The sequence below is a fragment of the Mesitornis unicolor genome, unplaced genomic scaffold (assembly GCF_000695765.1).
Source record: "Mesitornis unicolor isolate BGI_N332 unplaced genomic scaffold, ASM69576v1 scaffold2323, whole genome shotgun sequence".
In the NCBI taxonomy this organism is placed as follows: Eukaryota; Metazoa; Chordata; class Aves; order Mesitornithiformes; family Mesitornithidae; genus Mesitornis; species Mesitornis unicolor.
The window spans coordinates 1-27231 of record NW_010176543.1 but is presented as its reverse complement, the minus strand read 5'-3'; the positions used below and the strand labels follow the sequence as shown (position 1 = coordinate 27231).

General features: G+C 38.5%; 1 protein-coding gene across 1 annotated transcript in view; it reads left to right on the top strand.

Annotated features, from left to right (window-relative positions):
- ADRA1B (adrenoceptor alpha 1B) overlaps positions 1-14530 on the top strand; it is a 17108-nt gene extending 2578 nt beyond the window's left edge. Inside the window, exon 2 of the mRNA XM_010181764.1 lies at positions 13968-14530. Within this exon, the coding sequence (XP_010180066.1) occupies positions 13968-14530 (563 nt within the window). The remainder of the gene's footprint in view (positions 1-13967) is intronic.
- Positions 14531-27231: the final 12701 nt, after the last annotated feature.

Below are 27231 nucleotides of genomic sequence, written 5' to 3'. Positions count from 1 at the left end.
AGTGTCAGTTTTCCCTTTGAGAAGTTATTTCAAAACTCCTGGTCTTTCCTGGGAAGTTTAATGAGTCATTGCTTAAGACACTTCAGTGGGGGATTTATTGCTTGTCACAATATGATTTTACCTTTCATATAAATTGTGTCCAAGGCATCAGTGAAGTGACAGGCTAAGAGCTCACTGTGCACTGGCAGAGGTGCTGGGTGGGCTGAAGGGCTGAATCTCCTGTTGTGGGCTCTGACTTGACACAGACTGAGTGCCTGTAAGCTCCAACACACTCACTTCAGCGCTGTGAGTACTTGGTGCCCCACAGAACTGAGAGTTGCCACTGTGTCACTTAAAAGAGTGAGAAAATCAGCATCTTGGCATTGCAGTAGAGACTGCTGGCTCTCCTGTTCTCTGTCTAGAAATCCTTTCAGGGGCAAAACTCTCAACTGACAGCCTTTAGTCTAAGAAAGGAGGAAAAAAGGTATGCATAGTATCCAATATAGTATCCAAATGCATTTAAATAGTAGGTACCTTCCCTTTGCTTTGCTGACTAGGAATAGGGCTGGGTTTGTTCCTTGACTCTGATCTCTTCTTTGTAATTTATTCAACACACTCCAGAACCTTGTACTTTTTATCTCTGTGTATCAGTGCAGTTAGTTAATGACAATAGGCATGACTAAAGCATTGCTTACTGAAACAGGTGGGGGAAAGGCCTTTTCCTGACAAGCATAATGCAGCCACTCTTCACTGGGGGAAAGGGTAGAGCCATGGAGAAAGACTTAAGAAGCTTGCTGTGTGCTGTGTTCTTCATTCCAGAAATCTTTTGCTTTGTGTCTTGAAGTCACAAAATTAATTTAAATGCTATTAAGAACACTTACAAAATGCACACAATGGTATGAAATCAATGTCAGTGAAAGACAAACCATAGAATTCAGAAGGTACTGATGACTTACAAAACTCTCCATAGGTGCCCTGGGCTGCTTTAATCACAACCCACTCGCTCATCAGTACAGGACTGCAAACTATAAAACCTTTTCTGCTATCGAGTCCAGACTAGATGCTTACCTTCACTATACTGGAAGGACAGGCTTCTTCCTTAGCCTGTATATTTCACAAATTATATTTGCACCATTAACCCAAATCATACCTGCATACCTGCATTTTTTTCTCTCTGTTTCACTCAGTAATGCTATGACTCTGCAGAATGGTGTTAGCAGAGCAGCACAAAATATTTAACAAGTTGGTAAATATTATTTCTGCAACACCTCAAAATCATGTCTTAACAAATCTGTTTATATCTAGAGGAGTTTCCTTCATGTTAAAAGTGTTTTCAGCTCTCCTACTGATTTCCCAGACAAAATTATAATTTTTCCACTCTGACATTTCAATGTATTCTGCAGCTACCCATTTTGATATTCCAGACAAAGGATTATTGCATCAGGTGGCAGATATATACTGGGAACTGATGCGGTGCTGAAAGCAGCAATATTGCTTGAATAAATATTTCACAATAAAGGAAAATAAATAATACTATCACTTAGAGAGCGTTTTTCAAGCAAGAATCAAAAGGCTTTGCAAGGAAATCTCTCAGACAGAGCTCTGTATACAGCTATGGAGAGGAATTACAGCACTGACACTATGATGTACTGAGAATCATGAAATGGTCAGCACGAAGAATGACCCACAGTCTCTTTTTGTAAGACTGAACCATGCTGTCTTTAGTGTTAAACACCCAATGATGCAGCAAAACTGGTATCAAAGAGAATCATGTGAAGGATTTGTTTTTATTCCAGTAGCTACCAGCTATTCTTTCCAGATAGCAATAGAGCTATAGAATATCCTTGTGCACATTCATAATTGCTCGATGGCATTATAAACAGTTATCTTGTCACTCAAAATTATTTGTGGTAGAGCATAAAAAATAAAATGAAGACATAAGTGTCTTTGAGACAATTTCTTGTACCATAAATTCAGTGACTCAGCTTTGAAGAGTAAATATCTTGCTTCTTTAGAATAAATGTTTCTTTTCTTCCCACTCATAGAAATCCTTTCTTAGGCATCAGGACTATATTAAATATGCATTGCTGAAAAATGCTGAGTAATATAGATGATTTTTATGTAAAGACTAAGAGCCCTGCAGAAATAAGGTAACACTCATCGAAACTTCCTTCTTTAAACAAAGGAATATTGAATTTTATGCCAATACCTTTATTTGTAAAATGAATCCAAAATGAAGGATCATATGCTGGCTACGAGGTATAAGTTTAGTCTCGTTCCTGTTAACTTAGTTATTTGAGTGGGCTTTCAAGTTTTCGCCCAGACACACACACGCACACCCCCTGCAAAGGGAAAACTTGCCACCTCCAGTACTTTAACCAAAGCCAGTCTGTTGCTTAACTCCAGTGGAGTTATTAGAGCATTATTCACGTCCCATTTCAGAGCCTAACTCTCTCTGCTCCCACAAAACCTGTGATCTTATCCACTGAAGTCAGAAACAAAATTCTTGTGACTTAACTGGCAGTGGGATAAGGTCCCAAGATCCTCATAATGAAGATACAAGTGTTTTTACTATCCTTATATATTAAGATTTTGAAACCTTGCTATAAAATAATTAAAAGAACATAAAAATATTCTGCATGCTGCAGGTCAGCCAATACAAAATTATTCCTAAAATAAAATGTTATTCAAGTACAGTATGTAGATTTATGTTACATCAGGCCAACCTCTGCATCTCTGGACCAAGAATACCAAATTAGGCCACTTAGTTTCCCATGGGAAAAACTTCAAGGCATTAAGTCCACTGCTGTCAATGCTGCTGGGTTCTGCTTTCTCAAGGCTTTAGGCCTGGTTTGTCTTTCATCTCATTTTGGTCTTGCCCTCTCTTCTCTTCTCCAACTAGCCTAGCTCTCCAGGTTCGATGCCCTCAAGTTAATAGTTATACAGAATTTGGACAAATTAATGATATATGTGGCAATCTGACCCTCTGCCCACTTGCAGGTTGATCTTTGGTACAATGTTCAATCACACAGGTGACAGCAGGAACCTGATCCTCCCATTTTCTAGCCAATTCCTGTAAAACTAAACATTGTAAGGACATTTACTGACCAGTACATCATGTTTTGTCACATGTGGAGGATTAGGTTACTTCAAGATGATTCATTTTATTACTAAAATAGCCTCCATTAAGCCCTGGTTTAAACCTTTTGGTTTTCAAAGGATGCCAATTATCAGTTACTTCTATTTTTTAGAACAAAGTTGTTTGTTATCAGAGCAGATAAAACTGCACAAATTCTGAGGTACTTCCTACATGGACTTTTGATTTGCAGGTCAGATGAACAAAGAGAAATCTTAAAGTGGATGGTCTTACAAAAACAAATATGCAAAGCATCACAGAAAAAATACAAATAAATCAACTCATGTTGACTATTCAACCTCAGCGATGGCAGCAACTCCTATCTCAGGTAATCAGGAAGCTCCAAGGAAAAAACAAATCATGACTGAGCCACTGGCAGCAATAGGAAATCTCAAAAGTACTGAAAACAGAAGAGAAGTGATAGTTTCAGAGGAAACACTGCTTTCAGCAAGGCAGTGGAGACAAGGTCTTTTTGCAAACACATGTGCTGTTGCTCAGGTTGGCAGACATAATGAAAGCACTGAGTAAAGTTATGCATGTGCATATGGTCCTAAAGCATCAAGGTAATACTGCAGGATCTCAGCTGCATGTTCTTTAGTGTACCTACCTGTGAAATACAGACGTGAACAAAAAGTGATGAGTATCTTCACTAAAATCCTCCTCTATAGCCCACTGCAAGAATTTGAGCTATTTTGATGGGCTTTAATGTGATACCTAGAAACTGAAAATCAATAACCACAAGTCTCTAAGTAACAAAAGAAAAAAATGCAATGGAAGTTCATATGATCCTTGTAGCTTTGTTATTCAGTTCCATGTTAGCGTCCTCTTATTTACCAGAGATGTCCAAGACAGATTGCCTCAGTTATGTCAGAAGCAAGAAGGGAAGAAAAAGACACCAAAGCATGCCCAGTAATTGAAGATATTTAAGTATCATAAATGAAATGTCATCAGACTTAGATTAGCTTTTCTAGACTCCCTTAATCATCTAACCCTTTGCAAAACAAGAATAAGCTTGGCCCATACTATTTCTAGCTAGAAAGCTGCAAAAGTTTGTAACACTTTTGGATAAAACAAATAATACACCAATAATAACAATAATATCATGTTTCTGTCCCTATCTACTGTCAGTTTTAGAGTACCAAACAAGATTCTTACTAAAATTGATCTTGACTTTATTGTGTTTATGTGAGGGCAAAACACACGTGAATTCTCTCCATGGTGCAAGTCATTACAGATATTCTGGACTTAGAGGTGGCAGACTAGTATATACAAAGACATATAGAGTTTGTGTCAAAAATCTAAGTAAGTGCTTGATGGGATTTTTCCATAGCTCATGTATTTTCCAGGTATTGCATCTCCATATTTTGTTATTCAAGACGTACTCAGACTTTTTGTAAATATGACAACTGTAGATGAGGCGTGAAAAACCTTAATCCTGTTGTTTTGTTGGTTTTTTTTAACTACAGGTTTCCTCTTTCTTTTAGATTCTGTCATAACTTCTGCCTATCAGAGAAAATCTTACCATGCCAGGAGTGCCAATGTTAGTAGCATTGTGATTAAATATGTACAAATTGTCCATTTAAAAATGCAAATACAGCTACTATGTTTTGCAATTGCTTGTGATATAAGAAGGCATAGCAACTCTGGGGTTCAGTAAAAAGATCTGACCCTATCTGTACTACAAGTTCCATCAGCAAAGCTTCAAGGGAGATAAAGTTCTGGTTTTAGTTTGGCCATTCTAGGTAAGTCTTTATTTTTGGAACCTTTAAAAGGCTTTTGAATTCGAGCCATTGTGTATAATGTTCATGTCGGTCTCACAGAAATGATTTGTTCATCTGAAATATGAGGCACCCTTTATCAGAGATCAGAGATATCAGAGATAAAGGGTGGATAGTGATAGTGTGATAGGGTGATAGTGTGGATGGTAAGAAACTGAATTTTAATTAGGATAAGAAAACAGAAGCAGTAACCTTTTTTAGCCTGCAAGACAGCAAGGAAAATGTTTTCTCTAGGCTTTGCTCTTCCTCATTAACATATCCATAAGGGCTATGGATATGCAGCCCAGGGCATCCCACAGAGACACCAAAATGCTTGAAAACCATAACCAAATGCTAGCCATCATTACTTGTTTCTAGTAGTTATAATTTAACCACCTTTCCTTTAATTTTTTTAATTGGATTTTATTCTGTTGATTTTGGATCCTCTTCTTATTTCTCAAGATTTTTTTTCACTGTTATCCTACCCCTGTTTTTCAGAAGGCCTGCAGACCCTCCCAGCTTGATCAACTCTTAATTTTATAACCATACTCTCTACTTCATCTTCTACTGTTTGTAAACCGTGGGGTTTTTTCCCTATATTAAACAAGTCCAGGAGAATGTAAACAAACACTAAATGCTAGAAGGAAAGAAATCAGGAGCTTTAGAAATCCAATTAGCTTTAAAACCTTGGCATGCTGACTTGGCTAAGCATGTGGTAAAAAGGACTGCAGAAAGCTTAAATAAAAGACGAACACATCCTCTCTGTATTCTCTAAACTCCTACTAATAACAACTCTGGTCAGAGGCAGCTTATTACTTTTACAGAGAGAATTTTACTAGCTATGCACATGCAGGATTTAAGCTTTCCGTGTTCATTAAAAAGTGGCCATAACTCAGCCATTAGCAGCCACCAGCAGTTAAGGCTGCAGCAGCGATCCCAGTGTGAACTGCAGGGCAGACGCAAAGGTTCCCAGCCAAGCCATTAGCAGCCATCTACTGCCTAGCACTGGGAAAGTCTCTCGCTGATCACAGTACAAATCTGATCAAGTCACTTTTCATAGGAAGGCTGAGTTCCATCATAAAATATGTTTCTTGCAAAACAATAATAATTTTTGCAAAAGTTGTCTTCTGCACAACAGATTGAGAGACAGGGTTTGATATTGTTGAAGCTTCCTGTTTTCATGTTTCAGAACTCCTTTGTTGTCATTTTGTATTTTGCAATACTTTTACTCTCTACAATGATTTTTAAACCATTGGAATTTTCTCTTGTGTGGAATGTTGAAAAGTTCAGATTGAACTCCAGTGAGAATGACTCCAATCTGCACCAAAATGGTGCAGATTCTCTCCTCTGAATGAAGGAGGAAATGTTTGCCTTCCAAGATTACCTTCCCTATTTAAATTTGACCAGACAATAACAAAACTTCCAAATACTTATTACCAGTTCTCTAACTATTTCGATTTTATAGTATCCACACAAGAAGGTGGTTTTCTCTCCAGAATACCCCAATTCTCAAGTTTTGAAGTAGTTCATTTTCTACTTGCTATGAATAAAGACCAAATGTTATGGCTTTTCTTTCATCTTGAGGCAATGACAAAAGCCTGTGCAGTGAAGTTCTCCTTCTACCCCATTGTTGTTTCACAACATATTTTATTGTAGCTAGTTTGCTATTACTGGAATACCAACTGACACACAGTGAAGTACTTAAACAACTCCAACTTAAATCCAGGAAATTCACGGTACTCCTTCCCAACTATTATCTAAGCTAAGTATCGGACACTTTATTCTGAACAGAACTGATGATTCTATGAGTAATTTAGATACTTAATTGATATCAAATACGATAACAAATACACAACAACACAACTTGTTTAATTAATAGAAAGTCAATTATTACAACACAAAGCAATTAGAAAAGAGATTAGCAGTTGGAGTTAAAAACTAACTGAGATATGAGGAGAGTAGAAATAAATATTTAAAACTAAGAGGAAGAAAGAAAGTAACTGTAAAGCAAACATGACTGGGCAGAAAAAGAAAAAGCAGAGCTACTGAAAAGAAGGTAGACAGTAAAGGAGAATGGGGGATAATTTTAGATTAAAAAATCATTCATATTTTAAAATTTCCCTCCAAGTGAGTACAAATAATAAACATATGGCATTCTTGAAAATATTCACATGCAGAATACCTTCTCCCATCATGACTCACACAAACACTAACACAGGAAGTAAAACTATCCAAATACCCCTATTAGATGCAAGCTACAGTGTATCAAGTTGTAACACAGGAACAGAGACAGTAGAGGGAGCCAAGTGATGATGTCCTCTTACTCAATGCTCGTTAGTCTGTGTCTGTAGTACTGTGTCCATGCAGGGGGAGACAATGATAAACTGGAATGAGACCAGTGGAGGCAACCAAAACGATCAGAAGGCTGGAGCACATTGTGTGAGGAGATAGTGAAGGAACCATCTGCCTGGAGATGGGAAGGCTTCAGGGGACCTAATGCAGTGTTGAGCTTGCATTGAGCAGAGGGCTGGACAAGAGACCCCATGACATCCCTTCTCAATGCAATAATACTGTAATTCTATTAAGTTCTTGGGTTTCAGACTATCATGTATAAATATATATATTCCTTGCATGAAGGATGAAGGGAGAAAATATAACCATACAACGGAAGCCAGTGATATTTCACAAATGACTGTAGCCATGAACAACTGTTGGTGTCTTATACATAGCTGTTTATTTCCTTTGTGTGGCTGGAAGCAGGACACAGAGCAGGATGGCACAGAGATATCAAGGGCAATTTCAAAAGATTTAGCTCATAAACATTACCTCACATGTTATTTTTCAGATTTAAACTCCAGCTATAGTACCTGATCACCTTGCATACGCATGTAACTAGAGTAGCAAGTTTTTTCCCTTCTCCTGGAAGTAGTTTGTGGGGGTTTTGTCTGGTTGGTTTGTTGAATTGGCAGGTCTAATTTTGATGCTAAGTTCTTTCTTCCATAAAGTGGAAGTGGAAACTCAAACATGTCCTGTGTATTACACTTCTGTCAAGAAGCTCGCCAACTAGTACATTAAGGATCCTTAAATAGAAGGTCTTAACTTTCCCATCCTCCTTTTTCTACAAATACAGCAGTCAGTTGAGCAGCAGTGAGAGTTAGTAAAGCAGCAGATACTTAGATGGAAGAAAAATAACAGAGCAGGAAAGAACACAAGAGAGTAATGTGTGTGGTGTATATGTGCATGTGTATGTGTCTCTCCTCTCCAGAGGGCTAAATCAAAACCTCCTTCAGTGAAGAGTTTTCATTCATTAAGATTATTGAGATTAAGCCAGTCCAGATTTTCCTGCTGCTCACCTTGCTATTTTAAGGACTCTTCCCAACACCATTGAAGTCCTTATGAGCCTTTACAAAGGCTTTCAGACTCCCACTGTCTGAATTTTAATATCTTGGTGATATTCTGGCCAGATACTCTGCAGAATATGTGAAGGCAATTAATATGGCAAATTATTTCCCACAATGTTCCCTAATTTCATTGAGGGTATTTTACTTGCTTTCTGTGTAATAAAGCAATCATTATAAAGAATCATTCAGACTCTAAATGAAATTAGCTTTTACTAAATAAAATACTTCTTAATTTCTTTTTATGATATTTGCTGTTGCTCAGGTAATTCCAAACTGAATAGCTCTATCAAGTCTGGTGAGTGTGGCCAAAAACCAATCTAAACTGATCAAGTTGACTGAGTTTCTGAAATATTTCCTGTTCTCCATTAGTGCTGGACATAGACTGCAAAAACTTCATTGGTGTCAAAGGTGCAATCAGAGGTGGTTGCTATGTTTAATAAATCACAGGGTTTAGTGCAAAAAAAAAAATATAATAGAAAATATACATTTCCTTAGAGTGAAGCTGTTAAACATGAAGAATCAGGAGAGTGATCAGTTTGAGTAGGGTTACCTACTACCACTCTGGCTACCTCCATCACAAATAAATCAATGAGGAGATAGTCATGGGCCAAATTTTCTAGCCATTTTGAAAAGCAATCTAAATCAGTACAGGGAAATATTTAATCAGTTTATCAAATTGCAATGGGAAAGTAGTTGTTGATTAGAGGAGGAAATATTAGTCTGATGTTTAAAGAGTGTGTCTAGTACGCTTAGCTTTATCATTTTATCAAGGTTTCAAAATAGCCCACAGTTACTTGCTCCTGACGGGTTAACTATGAGGTAAAGCATGTGTGCAGCTAAATAAAGGTATTGTTGTTAATTTCAAGAACAAGGTAGGTAAAAGGCTAATGTTAAAATTATACAAGCTAATCAAAATATTCTTCATATCGTTAGATGGTGAAAGGCAGTGGAGCTTTGCATAATAGTCACCATATTAAACTATATTAAGAAGTACATGGCAAGTATAGCGACATCAATCTAAATCACCCGCTGGATAATAAAGAACAGCTTCTCTCCTCTCTCTGTAGAAAACTCAGGCTGGGATTTCACCCAGTGCAGAGGGATGGAACAGAAAAACTCAGAAACTTTCCAAAGTCCTGAATAGAATAAGTGCCCAAATAAGTATCTGTCTTGGACATTCCATTTCTCTAACAGTTAATCCTCAACCTAAATAATGGATATATTTACCAAGGGGATCTAAGACTACAGTGTTAGTGAGATTCCAGTACTGTAAATGTAAAACTCTGCTGGGCTGCCAAAACTTAAGCCATCAAGTTTTGCTGATTAATACAGGCATATTCTGCAGAGTTAATCTGAGAAAGGAGGACTAGAAGGGATCTGAGGAGGTCATTCAGGGTGTCCTACAACCCAAAGGCTAGATCAGCTATACATAAATCAGTCGATATGTGTCTATTCTGTCTTTAAGAGCCTCCAGGGCTGGATTTTTACACTCCTCTTAGGCAGTATGTTCCAGAATTTTCCTGTCTTGGGAGACAGAAAGTGTTTCCCAATCCATAATCTCAGTTTGTCTTGCTGTAATTCAGATCACTGTGTTTCGTAAATTTGCCACAATGGACATGGAAAACAATTTAATTTCATTCTTCTTTGCAGGTAACTTTTATGTTTTTAAATCATAAAATCATATCATAGAATGGTTTAGGTTCGAAGAGGTCTTAAAGATCATCTGCTCCCAGCCTCCCCGTCAAGGACAGGGACACCTCCCACCAGACCAGGTTGCTCAAAGCCCTGTCCAACCTGGCCTTGAACACTTCTAGGGAGGGGGCATCTAAAGTTGAATTGTCATGTCTCTCCTCAGTCCTTTTTCCTTCACCATCATGAAAGTTGTATTACAAAACTACTTCATTTCAGAGCATCTGTAGCTTTTGGTGGTGGAGGATCCTTTCAATAGCCATGGATCCCTTCATAGTGGAGTTTTGCTATGATCATGTAGTCACTGCATATAGCCTCTGAAGGGCCAGTAATTTATCTGATCACATGCATCAACCAGTTTCTGTTAATCTAAGGAAATATTATTGAATTGTACTTTTTCTTGGGTGATAACCAAGGTAGCAGGACCCACCAACTGCACTACTTGAATGCGCTCACTATGAGTTCTAGTGGTTAAGAGAGTCATGCCAGGTCTCATGGTTCTTTTCCTGGTAAGACAAAAGCTTTCTTACTGGTGAAAATTATTTAGCACATGACCTTCAGCTGATTGCTTTCACTCTCTCTCCAACTCAGATTGCCCACTGGTAAAATCAGGCAGACGGCATGAAGTCAAGGTGACTGACAGATGAAATGTGCTTCCTGAGAGCAAATAAGTCATGTCCTATATATGTTTACTCTCACTGGGACTGCAGTGACCTCTCTTATTGCTAGGGCCTTCTTGGAATAATAATCTAGTACCCGAATTTTGAGAAAAACTAGGAAGTAATAGCGCATTATACCATAGACAAAATTCATAGATGAAATCCATCTCCCTTCAAAGCAGCTGCATACACACATAAATATATATATATACACACACACACACGTAGAGAAGTTAAGAAGGAGTCAATCCAGTTCTAATACATGGCTCTGAAACAAGAGCAATTAACACACCAGTCTACAATTCAATTGCTTATTTATCAAATTAGTATTACTTGTTCAGAAAAGCGTACTTCCCAGAATTCTTGTGAAAAGTTAAATCTACCAGTTTGTGTATAATTTAAGAGTCAAGCAACACTTGCATTGTGCTGTTTGCAGAACCAGGAAAAAGTGGAGGCTGAAGTAGTGTTTAATCATCAGTGTTTTCATTAATTCCTTGACAGTCATTCCTAAATGTCTTAGTTTCAAAACTTTTCTATTATTGTAGCTAAATGCTGATCACACCACCACATAGCTTTCCAAAATTATCTATTTCCAGGTTTGCTGTTAATGGCTCAGCTAGGGTCATTATAGCTTTCAAATAATTGATCAGGGTGCAGTGATTTTTCTAGAACCAGACCTGAACACAGGGCGCTTCCATCAGTCAGGGTTGCTATGAGGAAATTCTCTACTCTTTTGTGTTGCTGCCCTTTAATATAAAAGAGCTTTGAAAATGCTTGCTGCAGCTGCTGAAAATGGCCTGCTGACATTTTTTTCAAATGGCACTTGAAAAATAGATTATCATGAAAGACAAATATAAGCTTACCATTTTGCCTTAAGGAATACATACCTCTTGAAGCAGTTTACAAAGATTAGCCATTTTTCAGCACTTGGCTTTTTTACCTTTTTCTCTACTTGGTGTCTTAGCCTTTACTGTATGTACTTATATTCATTTCATGTGCAATATAGATTACAGAAGTGTAACTCATTTATCTGCATTGGTTCCCAGTTTTCTTCTCTCTCAGCTCATTCTATTTGTCCTTAGGGAATTTCACAAAATTTGTCAGTAATCTTCCTTGGGTTTGTTTTATTTAGCTGTTTGTTTGTCTGTTTTATTGAAAACTATACTATAGCATTTACTCTGTCCATATTTAATTTGCCTAAAAACATTTAAATCTGGTAGAGGAGTGTCCTGCAGATTTTCATTTGTTGGAAGTATGAGACGAAGGCAAACCAACTGATCTGGAAACATTCAGCACTGCTTATGCAACATTCACACATATGAAAAAATGGGAGCTCTTGAGCCACTTCACAAGATCTACTGGGATTTAAGAGCTAAAAATAATTTATATTTTAAAGAAGTTTCAGAAAAAAAATTAAGAAATTTATCAGTATGAGCTCCAAAAAGTTCCTTGTTGTATATAATGATATATTATAACATATATATTATATGTTATATATATAACAATTACACTTGTTTTGTAAAGTCACAAAGTCTCTTTTTTTCATAAACTGAAGGGAAAACATTAGCAATTATTATTTAAAAAATTAATCCTGGAAAGGTTTGCAATTGTGCATGTGGGAGATTTTGGAGCATCTTCCTCATCTTGGCAGCAGTTATAAACTTAAATCAACTTTTCCTAAAGCTTTACAAGAATTTGACAGCTATTTAACAGTTTATTCCCTAGAATCACATGAATTATCACTGTATCTTATATCAAAGAGTATGTAACACTCACAAGAGATAGTTTCAGGTGCTTTCATTGAAGTCTTGCACATGGAGTAAAGTGCAGGCATCATGAAAGTGATACTATGAATCCTGTAATTTAAAACCTCCATTTTAACCTTAAGGGCTAGCACGTTGCTCAGCTCCAAGGTAATAGGTAGTGCTAGTGCTAGCTGGTACTACCCCAAAACACTGCCAGGAAAAAAGTCTGTTATTCTGGACTCACAGGATCTTTCCTGACTCCTATTGCCCTAGTAAGGGGGAAAGAAGAGTCTCTCTAGATAGCTGACATCATCTCAGCATTTTACTTTCTCTTCTGAGCCAGCTCAGGGCCTAGTTGACACACCTTTGACTTTCTCGTGAGCTAAGGAGACTCAGACCCCTATAGCAAGCACCAGGCCTGCACTATCATCTAGATAAACAGCAGTATCTGCTGTGGCACATAAGAGCTATTAACCCAAGAAGCTATGAAGTGCTTTTGCATAGTTTTGAGACCCGAGCCATGGCCTCTACATTGCTATGAAATGGGAAACATGCCTAGAATCATAGTCCTCCCCACTAAGGCATCTTGACAGCCATAACTGACTCAGCTGCTTTCACAGCCCAGGGAATCTGAAACCCCTCCAGTGTAAAAGGTCGCTCTTCTCACAGATGTGACATTCAGGCTTGAGTGTCACCTTCCATTTGACAAACTATTCAAATCCAACTCCAGTTCCTAACATAAGAATTCTCTCCTGAATCTCCACTCTTTGATTACTTGAGCCAGACACAGAGGTGCAAAGGTGTTTTCTCAGCTGGATAACTGCTGAATGCCTGCTTTGCTTTTAAAATGCCATACATTCTTTTCTAAAGCCCCATTCGCTAAATTTAGTTGATCAATTGCATGTTTTTAGTACTAAAAGTACATGAAATGGATTTCCTAGTATGAATTTTTCATTTGGGCAGCCTCTTTAGGGAAATTATTTGGTTGTGAATGGAAGAGGAAGTATTCATAAAATAGCCTCTTTGGGTTGCACAATTTTTATGAATGCCTGAGATATGGGAAGTACAACAATTAACTTCAGGTTTCAAGAGGTTTGTACTATCATAATAATCTAGATAAATGGAGTGATGTTCAGGAGCTGCCAAAGAATGTATTCGAAGTTGTAAGGTACATCTGAACACACTCCTGGGAACAGCTAGATGCCAGAAATTACATCTGAAAGCTCGTTGAAGAAGGCACAACCTTATTCCATGTGTGCATTGTGCAGCAGCTTGGACAATGGAGGTTTGATCTTTCATTGGGATCAACAGATGTTAATGCAACAGATATGTACAAATAAACACAAAGACTACTTTTTATTTTTTAATTCTACATTAATTACGTGATCCTTTAGCTTTCAGATGGGGGAAAGCATTTCCTTATTAGCTTTAAAAATAACAAAAATGACAATTTATTGCCAAAAGACCAAAACCTAAAGCAACGTGCATTTAAGATATTTAATAAACAGATTTTAGCAGTGATCTGATAGGATATTTACCCTTCCTAAAGGCAGGCAAACCAATTATGTCAGATATTGTCTCTGCTTGTTTTTTCTTGACAGGATCTCTGTTTTCGGCTCTGAAGCCCCCTGAAACCATCTTCAAGGTGATTTTTTGGCTTGGCTACTTTAACAGCTGCTTGAATCCAATCATCTACCCTTGCTCAAGCAAAGAGTTCAAGAGGGCTTTTATACAGATCCTAAAATGCCAGTGCCACCGTCGAAAGCAGTTGGGGTGGTGGGCCTACAGCTACAGAAACTGGAATCGGTGCTCCTTTGAACACCCTAGGAAGGACTCTCTGGAAGACAGTGGGAGCTTCCTAAGCGGCAGTCAGAGGACATTATCTTCAGCATCTCCCAGCCCCGGCTACCTGAGCAAAATCACTCACCCACATATGGAGATGTGCACATTCCAGGAATGGAAAAACTCCAGCCCTTTCCTGAGTCCCTTACAGGAAGGCAGCAGACAAAAGGACCCCTGTGAGTTCTTTACCTTCAATCTATTAACAGAGCGCAATGGACACGTTCCTGCTGGCAGTCAAGCTTCCAGCAATGGAGACCATGAGGTCATCTGTGACACATTGAATGGCAGAACTTACTGTAAAGCAAACATAATGCTGGAATGAACAGATTCTGGACTGTCTGTTGTCTTTGTACACTAACCTGTTTGATGTTTAGTTCAGGTGAAGAAACGGACCTTTGCACAGTTTTCAGTGTAGCACTGGAAGGAAGCCAGTGAGGAACAGGCAGATTTATGTCAGAAGGGTGGCAAAGTGTATGGGCTAACCATATCACCAGCCAATTGCCAGAGAGGCTACCAAAACAAGAATAGAATGCAGGGAAGGCATCACATAAACCCAGGGAAGTGCACATCCAATTTTTTAGCTGTCGTGAAAGTGCTGTGGAACAGCCAAGCACATATGTATATACAAAGAATGTATAAATATGGGGTTGGGTAAGGGAAATGCATATGAATGTGTGTGTGTACATGTGTGCTAGCCGCATGTATGGATGCCTGAGCGGAAATGAGCAAAGCAATGTTGTTTGTACCTCTGCAGGGTACTGGTTGCCGCTAATTTTGCCTTTAAATTCTTATTGCTGTCATACTTCACTGTACATTAGCACTTTAGAGATGGAAAACAATGTCAAAGATTAAAGTAATTTTGCAACAGTTTAAACACTTGCACCTATTACTATAGGACTGGAATTCAGCCAAGTTCTCTCATCATGATTTTCACTGCAAAATAAAACACTCATAGAGGTTAAGTTTGCCACTGTAACTCCTAGGATGCTCTTGAGTCTCTCTGCAGTTGCTTCCCTTCCAGGATGCCCTTATCACAAACACATGCAACTCCTCTATTCTTCACCATTCTCTTTTTTGAAAGTTTGAAAATACCAGCAATGATGAGAGCTCACAATCTACATTTTAGCACGTTAGTAAGTGTCCTGTAAACATACAGGCTACCAGAAGATCTGATTTCTAAAAGCAACGCTCATAAATCACTCTAAATACCTCATAAACAGTGTCATGGACACAGCACAGAAGAGCACTGACTGCTGGAGGTCCAAAACCCAGCCGTAAGACAAATATGCTGAACCCTTGGTTCCTTCAGCACACTTTGAAAATATTTTTGCACATTTAGAGGCTTTTACTTTGCCACTCAGAAAAGAAAAGAAAGAGTCAAAACAACGGGGTAGTGTGAGTTTCACTGTCATTAATATGTTTCCGCTCAATAGTATAGTACCATAACAAAATTCCTGACAGTATCTTCTAGGACATTTTAGGTCATGCTTGGAAGTTATTTTCATCTCTTGCAATTAAGTGTGAATCATGAAACTAATGAGTGATATTTTTACATGAAGTGGTACAAACTGTGAAAATTGATATTTACTCCTTCCTCCAACTGAGACTTTCCTTATTAGGAATTTTAGTGACATTTTTTTAAAGCTTGAAACAGAGAAGAAACCATAAACATATGTACTAAAAAAACTTACAGACAATTTAGCAATGCTAGGTCCCACGGGAGAACCATTTCCTTTTGTTAGCTTAAATGTGTATTCTCTCATTAAGTTGACAGGGATGGATGTGGCTTGTGGTTAGATGAAATACCCTCAGCTCAGTGAGCAATGACAAGAAAGTCATATTCCAAGGTCTTCCCATGGGCCTACATTGTAGTAAGAACCACATAAGTATATTTTAAGTCTTATCCTGATTGAAGTTACGGCCAATCTCCTATTTTAATAATTCCATTTTGATTGTGGGGAGGGCAGTAATTTCCTCATAGAAGGACAGCTCTTAAAAATTTTTAAAGTATTATAAAACAGATAAACAAAGTCTTGTTGCTCATATATTGAGGGTGCCATAAAGAATATTCTATCTAGCTGTGATGTACTAGTATGAAGCTAACTTTTTTGGACCTCGACATGGCAGAGAACTGTATTTCTAACCTATCGTTATAATTTTTGGAGGGAACCTACAGTAGTCTGTCAAATACTTTGGGGTTTTGTAGAGCTTCTTCAAAATCACTGTTAATTGGAAATAAATTTGTTTCATCTAACCACCTGGCAGTACACTTCAGCTAAATTTTGAGTCACACATGACTCAAAGTGTAAAGTAAATCCAAGTAATGTTACCCATATTTGAGAATTTCTAAGTGATACTGCAGAGTTTCAGAATAAATAGCATTCAATTACTCTAAAGCCTTTAACTATGTAGCTCTCAGATACTGATTATTCTTTTAATTAATTTCTAGTCTTAACAAAGTCTGTGTGATCTCTGATTATCATTTAAGCTCCTTAAACAATGACATAATTCTCTCTAATTACCTATGAAATCAGGCTTTTATCCCATACTGAAGTGACCTATGAGTACTTACAATCTCTGTACATTTTTACATATAATGTTAGAAAAACTGCAAGGAAAGTTCCCTTACTGCTTTTTTTTAAATCTATAAAAATATAATTTTAGCCTATTTAGTACTCAAAAAACAGCTTTCTCTAAACACTTCAACTGATCAGGAGAAGAAATGCGTTAATATCATGCTAGTCCATGCCATTTAGAATATCCATTGCCTCTAACCTTATGAATCACATACCAAAATCCTCAGAGAGCCAAAATCCCCAAGACACATGTCCCACAGGCCTTAAAAAAGTGAAGAGAAGGCATTCCACAGACAGTCAGTAATATTTTTCCCCAAGAGTTACATTGCTCTTCTGTAAGCTTGAGCTGGGAAGGCTGCTGGACTCTGCAGGGACAGCAACACGGCCTCATCCACTCCTGGCTTGCTTTCTCCCACAGCCAGCCACAGCACTGCTGCTCTTCGCGTGTCCTACCTAGCATGGGAGGCATATTTGAGCTGCATGGAAAACATACGTGGCTCAGCGGCAACAAGACCTCTATCCTGTAGTGCTTTCCTTCCTTGAGCCCTGCAAGGGCAACCTCCCTGGGGATGTGACTAGGTTATGCTGCCTTGTCAAGAAAACAGGAAACTAAGAGAAGCCTGTTTCAGGATTTCTGATGCTAAGGAAACCAAAAACGGGGGGGGGGGAGAAATTCACCATGTTGAAGCTGGAAAACAAGAAGTTGGAAATAATCACAGGCAATCAAAACAAATACACCCTGCCATTTCTAAGACAGAAATTAACACCAGGCCCATTTTTCTTAGCATATTCATGAGGCTGCATCCTAAGGGATCATCTCATACAATTCCTAGCATCACACAGGTAAAGGAATGACAAACTGTAGGCTCCAGCACAGCAACAAGGGATAACAGAAAGTAGTGAGAATAAGTTTGGTTAATACCTCATATATACTTCAGATATCATTTAACAAACTGGGTCGCTTCTTAATCACTACCCAATTAGATTTTGAGACTGGAACACCTATAACTTGTAACTGTAACAAACAGATAAAAGGAAGCAATTCTTTACTGTGAGGGTGGTGAGACACTGTCACAGGATGTCCAGGGAAGCTGTGGATGCCCCCTCCCTGGAGGTGTTCAAGGCCAGGTTGGACAGGGCTTTGGGCAACCTGGTCTGGTGGGAAGTGTCCCTGCCCATGCCAGGCGGGTTGGAACCAGATGATCTTTAAGGTCCCCTCCAACTCAAACCATTCTGTGATTCTATGATACTATGGCTTTCCAAAAACAAATAGATGACAGCTCTTCTAAGCTTTTTACTTTTCCTCTAATGAATTCCCATTTTTGTAGGGTCCCATACAGTTTGTTCTTACACTAAGCAACACTGTACCAGGGGGAACCCATTCATGCAAGTATGTTGAACTATGTAAGACTTCAAGAGTCATGTCACATCTGCTCATAAGGTGCCAAACACACCTACCTCATCCCCAGCCACAGCTTCAATGAAGCAATAAAACTGATTGCAAAAAATGAAAAAAAATACATGGGTCTGAGGAAAGGCACAAAAATTACAGAGGAGAAAGTCTGATATGCCACCTTAAAATATGAAACCCTTGCAAGGCCATCTGACTTCTGTAGAACAAATCTATTTTAAATGTTGGTTTTTGGTGGGTTTTTCTGTTTGTTTTTTTTGTTTTGTTTTTTTTTTTGTTTTGGTTTGTTTTGGTTTTGTTGTGGTTTCCCCCCCCCCCACTGGATTCTCCTACAACCTCCATCAGGCAAAGGCAACCCAAATGAGGCCATACAAATCACCCTCTTCCCTTTGTTAGTCCTTCATTTGTTGCAATGTTTTCCTTTAAAGGAAAAACTATTTGGGCCAGGGCATCATCAGCAAATGTTGTGGGACAAGGTTTAGCCCATTTTTTAAGTACAGCCAAAACTATTTTGACAAGCAGAGCATCCACAATCTAGTGAAATGGCAATTGGCACATGATGATGGTCTATCAGATGCAACTGTACTTCATCATGCATATTTTTTATGCATACTAACAGACCTTCTGATGAACCCATTTTGTGGGCAAATAGATTTGCCTCCAAAAATGAGTTGCTGCCATTTAGCACAGAAGGTGTTCACAAAACACTGTGAGTTTCTCCAGGTTAAGCTACTGTAGGAAGCTCAATCACTACTGGAGGGGCTTGTACAAAGCCATTCAGTTTAGAGGCACAGCTGTAATGGCTCACAGAGTATTGTTACAGCCCAGCTGCACATAAATTAAACCCATTAGGCTTCAACGCACTCAGCTATCACAAAAATGCTTCTTATTTTTGCTAAGAGTTATGGTGAAATCAATCCAACCAAATGAGACTGAAACTCTAGAGCATTGTTCACTCTTTACTCTTTCGAAAGGCAGTTTTCTATTATCTTTCCAAATGTGACAGGGAGAGAAGAGAGACATTAATATTATAAAGTACAGGTTTAGCTTGGAAAATGTAAAAAAAGCAACTCTCTATTTAACAGATGTTCCCTCTGCTCTTAGTTTCTGTGCTTGACTTTCACATGATGAAAATGAGCATAAAATTGCACAACACAGGAGATGACAATTTGTAGCAGCTATGGTATGAAAGGATTAGCATACTAACAACTGCTTATTCCTGTTAGTGGCCACAGACTAACGAGCTCATTTGCATGAGAATAAACTGAATTCTGTTTTGATACACTCAACAACAGTTATGCTTACCTTTTTCCAAACCATGCCGGCAATGTTAAGGCTCACGCACCTTGTAGGGCAGAACACAGTATTGCAGGGATGATGTATCACACAAAGAAACACCATTTTCTTCCTAAAGTGGTCAAAAAGAAATACTTCAGAATATGAAGACACATCATGTTAGTTTAAGTCACTTCAATGAAACCATAAAATATTTCCACTCACTATGACTTTTTTTGGGACTGGAAGAGGTACTAGTTACCTTCCTTGTGAAACACATTATTCATGCAAAAGGTAAGTCATGATTCCCAGCATCAGTTAAAATACCTGAAGCAGTAACATAGTGGTCAGAGCACTAACCTAGGAAGATTTCAGCCTCTGCCTTGATGACCGTTTTTACATTTCACCTCCTGGCTCCATAATAATCAGCACAGAAAGTGCAAGAAGCAGAGAACAGTACTCCTCCCTTTCAGGTGGCTGTGTACAGCCCTGTGACATGACATTCTCTCCCCTCTGTACAATGCATCTTGAGTTCCCAGCTATACAGTGGCATGGCTTCTGTGGGAAACAGCCACCAAATCTTTTTAAGGTAGTCCCTAAAGTGAAGAGAAAATTGAACACACAAGTCCCTCTTACAGAATGACTGCTATGCCAATTGCCATTCTGTAACTGTTGGGCCACCTCTGTTTTCTTCAGAAGAGTGAGCTTTACTCTTCCCTCCAAAGAAATGTTGAAAGTGTCTACTCTCAGCAGATACCTTCAGACTGTGGATCCCAAGTGTCTGGAGATATCTTTCTGCAGGACACAGCAAGGTCCCTGGACAAGGCACAGTTTCAGGATGCCTTCTGTACTTCCAGCAATGTCTTAGTACATGCCAGCAGGCTGCTTTCAGCTTGGGTTCTCCCAGGTAGTCCGCATTAGATCCCAGTGCCAAACACCTAACTCTCTCCATGCATTGCACACAATCCATAGGCAACAGTATTTTGTTGTCTTTTGTTATCATCCTAAATAACCCTTATTTATGCAGGCATATTTTTTATTTTATCAAATATTTTTCTATAGACTTGTCTGACAGGAGTTTAATACTTTCTAGCAGATCTGTATATAGAATTCAGCAAATATGGTTAAGTATGAAAAAAAACCTCCAAATGCTCACAGAAGAAAGGGGAACAGCTATTTTACATATAAGTAGCTCGGTGGAGCCATCTGCTCAGCTGGTATTACAAGCAGACAGAAATTATTTATCTTCTTAAGCTCTCTCTGTCCATAACATACTATTTTAGGTTTGTATACTTACACTTGCAAACAACTCCAAACTCCCTCATTATTCTGTTGGGATGTGTAATTATTTGTTTGTCTATGAAATGGGAGAGAAATTTATCTGTGAACACATAGTAATCAAAGCATCATTAACCATGCTTTCTGTGCTAAAGCATACAGATTTTTTTTACTCCATTTTCCTGCCAGTGTAAAGACATTTGTGCCAGTCATCTGAGAACAAGCATGACGTTTGAAAGGTATCAACAAAGTTCATATACACTGGACAGCGTATAACGTTTTCTGGGAAACAGAGAATTAAATCTAGATATAAAAATAGATGTGGTTTAGCTTATTCATAGAAAATTCTGGATTCAGGAACAGAGACCTTATTCCAATATAGTATGCAAAGCTGCTTTCACCTTTAGTTGTAGACGAATATATGAATACATATAAAAGTTTGCAAACAACATATTGCTTATTAACTTGCATGAATCTTTACCCTGATATTTTAAAGAAATGAGGCTTACACAGTCATTCTGCCTTTCCATCTCTCAACTTCGTTTCCCATTCTCTTATTAGGCTTTGAACCTCTTCATTGATTTCTACCAAACAAGAATAAGAAGTTAAATTAAGACAGATAATCAAATCTGTGTTATGAAAATTTGTGGCTGAAATAGAGGGAAGAGACCCATATTAGTGCCTCCTCTCAGGAGAAGACTTTTGTAAGTTTGTCCCTTGTCTGATTTCAAAGCCTGCTGGCTACTAAGCTTGTACATGTTGACTAGCTAGTCTGCATACACATAGCCCAGAATCAGCTAAGCCACATGCTCCCATTTGCCTGATAAAACAGGGCAATGTGGAACAGAGCATGTGGGAGGACAACACAGAAGTCAAATGAGGGCTCTGAAAATACCAAGTGAAAGGAAGAAGTGTTAAGAGAGAAAGGTTGCAGATCCATAAATCAGCCTTTATTCATTTTAATGGTCACAGGACAACTTGTTATACCATATTTATCTGATTGATTTATAACCACAACGAGGAGATAAGCAAAGCCTCATTGTAGAGAAAAGCAAGGCTATTATGTCAGTTTTCGTCACTATGACATGGACAGACACACCTGCATCCCTCTGTTCTCTTGGTTGTAAAAGCATAAAGTTAGGTTCAGTTTATACTCAGTTGTAATCTATGATTTAGCTTTTGCCTAGCATATAAATAATTTTAGGAATATCACATTCAAATTTGAGCACACAGTTCTAATAAGACCAACCTGAAACAATTGTTTCTGCTTTTCAGTCATTCACAATGATATGCTTATTCTGTTTTTAATCAAGTACTGACTTAATGTTAAAGTTGTCTTTTTTATTTATTCTTGTAACCAGTGAACTTCATAGAGTTCACAAGTGTGTGTCAGTCACTTCACTGTTCCATTAGCATCGTTGAGGGTGTAAGTCTAAACCAGTGTAAGTAGTAGTGTGCCCCAAGTGAAAGTCACTGGTAGGGTGTGCATCCCACCAGACAAATCAGTGACTTCAGCATGGCAGATCCTGCCATAGAAACTCTCATGATGTGAATTGACACAGTTTTGAGCTCAAATAAGACAAATTCGTTTACACTGGCTGAACAGCGAGCATCCTGCCTCCACAAAACATAAACAGTGAGAAAGGCAAAGAATAGTCTTAATTGACAGGTTGGACCTTTATTTTACACCCTGTGAATTTGAGTAAAACTGATGAAAACAGTGGAAGGCTTGAAAAAATACTGGGACAGGGTCATTCAAATAAGTGAAAGATGACAAGGAATGGAAATCGGGTGTTGTTACTGGAAATTTCTTATGTCAAAATACATTAACTTGACCAATGAAGAACTTGCTCCCTATCTAGTAATTCCCATAATCTTTATATGAACCCAGCCAAGACACAGAGAAAAAGAGAATAGATGTTCAAAATTAAAAAGAATCCTTCACAATTTCTTTTATAAGTCGACCTAAAAAGCGGATGTAGTAAAATTTTAATTTATAGCTGTGATTAAAAAGCCTTTAGTTGCCTATTTCATAATTTCCTTTAAAGCATTCTTTGGGAAGCAGAGTAATTTGATTCCACTGGGACTTGTGTGCAAATGTTTAATTCTAGCAAAGAACCTGAACTTTATGTGACCTCTGGAAAACGGTAATTATTTTTTCTTTGCTTGATTTGTTGAGCTTCGTTTCTTCACTGTGAAGATCAAAAAAGCTGTCCCAAAATGTAAATTTAGCATATGCTCTGGAGCCTGAGGTAATTATGGAACAGTTCATCCCTCTGCTTCTAGCTAGCTGAGAATCCAGTCCTGCATTATTGTAAGACAGGAGAGCTTCAGCCCTGATTTCAATAGGAACTGGAACAGTTTTACAAGGAAACGAATGGAGACCTGGTTTAGGAAAATCCAACATCGCCATCTATCGGATAACTATAGTAGGCAAGATTCACAAATACTCTAACCCAGCTAAGAGTTTTCTGTAGTTCAAACACTGCGAATTCAGCCTCTTTAAGAGTAAATCAAGACTTTTTCTTAAGGCAAAAGGAGAGCTTAGATATCCAATCTTCAGTTTCAGTTAAGTCTCTTCTCAGTCTGTTTTGTCAAAACATCTCTTTTACTGTAAAATCCATGAAGTAAAGCTGATTGGGAAACTTAGAGAAGTCACTTAACAAAATGCTGCAGATGCCTTTAAAAATTCCTTCCTTAAACTTTAAGGATGTAAAGTGGCAATTTGGTTTCCATAGATATTCATGTGGCTTGAAGTTTTGTTCTGTTTATTTTTTAAAACACAGTATGCCGTTCAGGCAACTCAAGACTAGAAGCTATAAAAGAAGAAAAGCTGTGAAAAGCACCACTTCATTTGACTGAAAGCTTCCAGATACAACATGCATTCTTTTAGTGGAAGCTTTCATTTAGTCTTCATTTCTAAAACAATTCACCTGCTGTGCAAGACACAGCTTTACTATCATGATAATAAAAAATAAGAAGCTATTTTCCAAGATGCTGAGTTTTAGCAGCAGAAATTGTACTCAGCTGCAGTACACACCAGTCAGCCTATCTGCACCCGAGCTGTGAGCACAGAAATTCGTATGCATCTTTGCAGTGTGGGTATTGTACCAGCATTGCACCCAATGGGGCTTGAAGCACCTCAGCATCCACATTAACAAATTCTGTTCATTCACATTATTTGTGCTTTAAGCAGCACAAGCCTGATTTATTTTCTTGAGGGATGAATACTTTTAAAATACGTCAGGAGTTACCAGCAGCGTACACTTTATAAGCTTCAGTGTAAAATTAGCCATTTTCACCCAACAACAAAGGCTCCCGTTTTCATGAATGAGTAAAAATAGAGCCCAGCTCAGAGATTTTAGTGTAACACTTAATTGAGAGGAGCTGCACTCAGGTGGGCAACAGAGCAAGCCCAAAAGAGGTTACAGAGAAAATATCCTTCTAGTATGCAGAATTTATAACCCCAATTTGCTCTAGTCCTGTTGTGCTCCTCCTGCAAAGCTTAGACATTCTGTGAAAAACAAGAAGCACAGGCATACATTGCTCAGTTTGTGGGCCTCATGCTGGGTCTACCTTGTGAATCTTCTGCTGTATTAGAATCTAAGAATGTCTGAAGAATACAAAATTCAGAAGCATATCCTCATAGTCTGCGGCTGTTTGGACCCAGGGTTTTGGTTCTGCCTTCTGGCAAAATCTAAACCTTCTTTCAGGTTCAGATTTGAAATACCCTAATACCTTTAATCTTGAGTGAAAGCAGAATTGTACGTGAGACTAAAGTTTAGGATAATTTCAAAGTTACATGGGAAAATCCACATATTCCTGAGATATTAAACACGAATGTTCAACAGGGGAGCTCAGAACTGAAATAACTCACAATTCATAGAAACAGAAAAACAATGCAGTTTTCTGGAATGAAATATTAGAAAATTGTTACCCACAAAGACAAATGAAAGATGTGGGTATTGCAAGTCTTCAGGAGGGAGTGCAAGCTTTAAAAAGCAAAGAGCTGTTTTTATTTATCACAAGACTCAGAAAGTTTTAAGGATGATTTTTTAATAATGCAGGTACATCTTTTTTCTCATGCTTAGCTTTCTTGCTTTTTCATACAAATCAAGCAGATGAACAAAGACATGATTTTCAGCAGTAAAGTGTCACCCAGTGTGCCCCTGAAATCACTGTAATTATGCACACAGATTAGATGTCTAATTGTACAGAGTAGTCTTCAAAATGTGGCCATAAATACTGGAGCTACAAAGTCACAGTGTGAGATTTAGTTGCCAGGTATTGCTCTCAGGAGTTGGTTCAGCATAAAATCAGTTGGCCTGTAATAGTTAAACTATTCTATGTCTATTGTTACATTTTATGAACATTTTACACTTGGAAGTATGAGGAATTCTCATTGTCTTTGGTCAAATTAGAAGATGTTCTAGTAAACTTGAGGATATTTGGCTATTAATTTCCATTACTTTAATAAAAGAGCAGAGTCATTTCACCAAGTGCCAATTAGAAGCAACTATTATGAAACTCTCAAAATACATGGTTTGAATAATCTGAACAAAATGCTCTACTCCTCTCAGTTGCCCTCTTGTCTTCCATAATAGTATTAATAGTTATAAAAGGTAGATAAAATCTAAGCTTATCTTGAAAGCAGTAAGTAAAAGTTATTTGTATGCAATCCATATTTCTTTCAGTACTACTGAGAAAGCCAGAGTCAATGCAACAGTCTTCACTTCCTACAGCTTTTCTTTTGGCACACTCCTTTGTACCTGAGTCTGTTGATCATGCCAGCAAACATCACCATCACCACACTGTGGGTTTGGGAAGAAACAGGAAAAATATTGGAATCCTTTGCTGGTGGATAGTGTGGAGATACAGATTCTTTCTGTGACTTTGCCTCTTAAACTTATGCCTGGCTCAATAAAAGTGTTGTAGTAATAAAGTGTTCCACTTGAGGTATTCAGTGACCCTGGATTCTGCAGCGTGCCTACACAAAGAGGTAAGCACATTCAAAACAGGGAGTAAATCAACAATATAAGCTAAGGATTGCATAGCTGAACTCTTATCCAAACATATGTACTCATTCAGGATTATATGTTCTTTTTTTTTTTCAACAGGTGTTCACTTAAACAAACATCAATGCTCTGAAAAATTCCTTAGCACTGAGAAGATTAAACAAATGATACCATGTTTTCAGTTTTGTATACATATGATCTTTAGCTATTCATACACTTCCACTTAGAGCAATGAATTAGAGGTTCTAAACGACTGATTATAGCAGTAACGTGCTCTGTGTTTGAACAAGTAAGATTTAGTGGTAAGAACTGGCAACTGCCCTATAACCTCCAAGGTAGGTGTTTCTTACTAAAACACCTATGTTGGAAAATGCTGTAAGACAACTTATTCTTGGAGTTTCAAAACATAAAGCAGCCCATGAACACAACTTTCTCCTGTAAGGAAAGTTAAAATGTAAAGAAGAGAAAGTGAGACACATGGACAGTAAGTCAGCACTCTGTAAACCTTAAAGACTCATGCATTGAATACATTGATACCTAATGAGAGGTCAGAAATGCTCTGACTGGTGGGTTTTTTGTTTGTTTGGGTTTTTGTTGTTTTTGTTTGTTTGTTTGTTTACCCCCTCCCCAGCTGGAGGATTGGTCCCCTGCTGGGGGTTCTTCTGCAGGTGTTTCCTGAGCACCATTTCCTGAACACCAGCGAAGCCTTTGGGATTTGAGGAAGGTTATTCTACCCCTCTACTCTGCTCTCATTAGACCCCACCTGGAGTACTGTGTCCAGATCTGGGGTCCCCAACATAAGAAGGACATCGGGCTGTTGAAGCGGGTCCAGAGAAGAGCCATGAAGAATATCAGAGGGCAGGAGCACCTCTTTTATGAGGATCAACTGAGAGAGTTGAGGTTGTTCAGCCTGGAGAAGAGAAGGCTCCAGGGGGACCTTATTGTGGCTTTCCAGTTCCTGGAGGACTCCTATAGGAAAGGTGGGGAGGACATTTTACAAGGGCAGGTGGTGATAGAATGAGGGGGAATGGTTTTAAACTGGAAGAGGGGAGATTTAGACTGGATATTAGGAGGAAATTATTTGCTGTGAGGGTGATGAGACACTGGCACAGGTTGCCGAGAGCAGTTGTGGATACCCCCTCCCTGGGAGTGTTCAAAGCCAGGATGGACAGGACTTTGAGCAACCTGGTTTGGTGGGAGGTGTCCCTGCACATGGCAGGGTGCTTGGACCAGATCTTTAAGGTCCCTTCCAACACAAACCATTCCATGATTTTATTATTTTAGTTCACAGTGGCACTAAGGAGCAGTTCCACAGGAGAGAGATTCAGAGACATTCACTGCAGCTTGCTCAGGGCTAACCCCAGGGGGAACCAACAATCCTAAACAGCAGCCATGAGGCTCAAAGGTCACTCTGCTAAAAAAGCACTCCTAGGGACCTTAGCGGTGGATGTGGTCTACCTTGACTTCA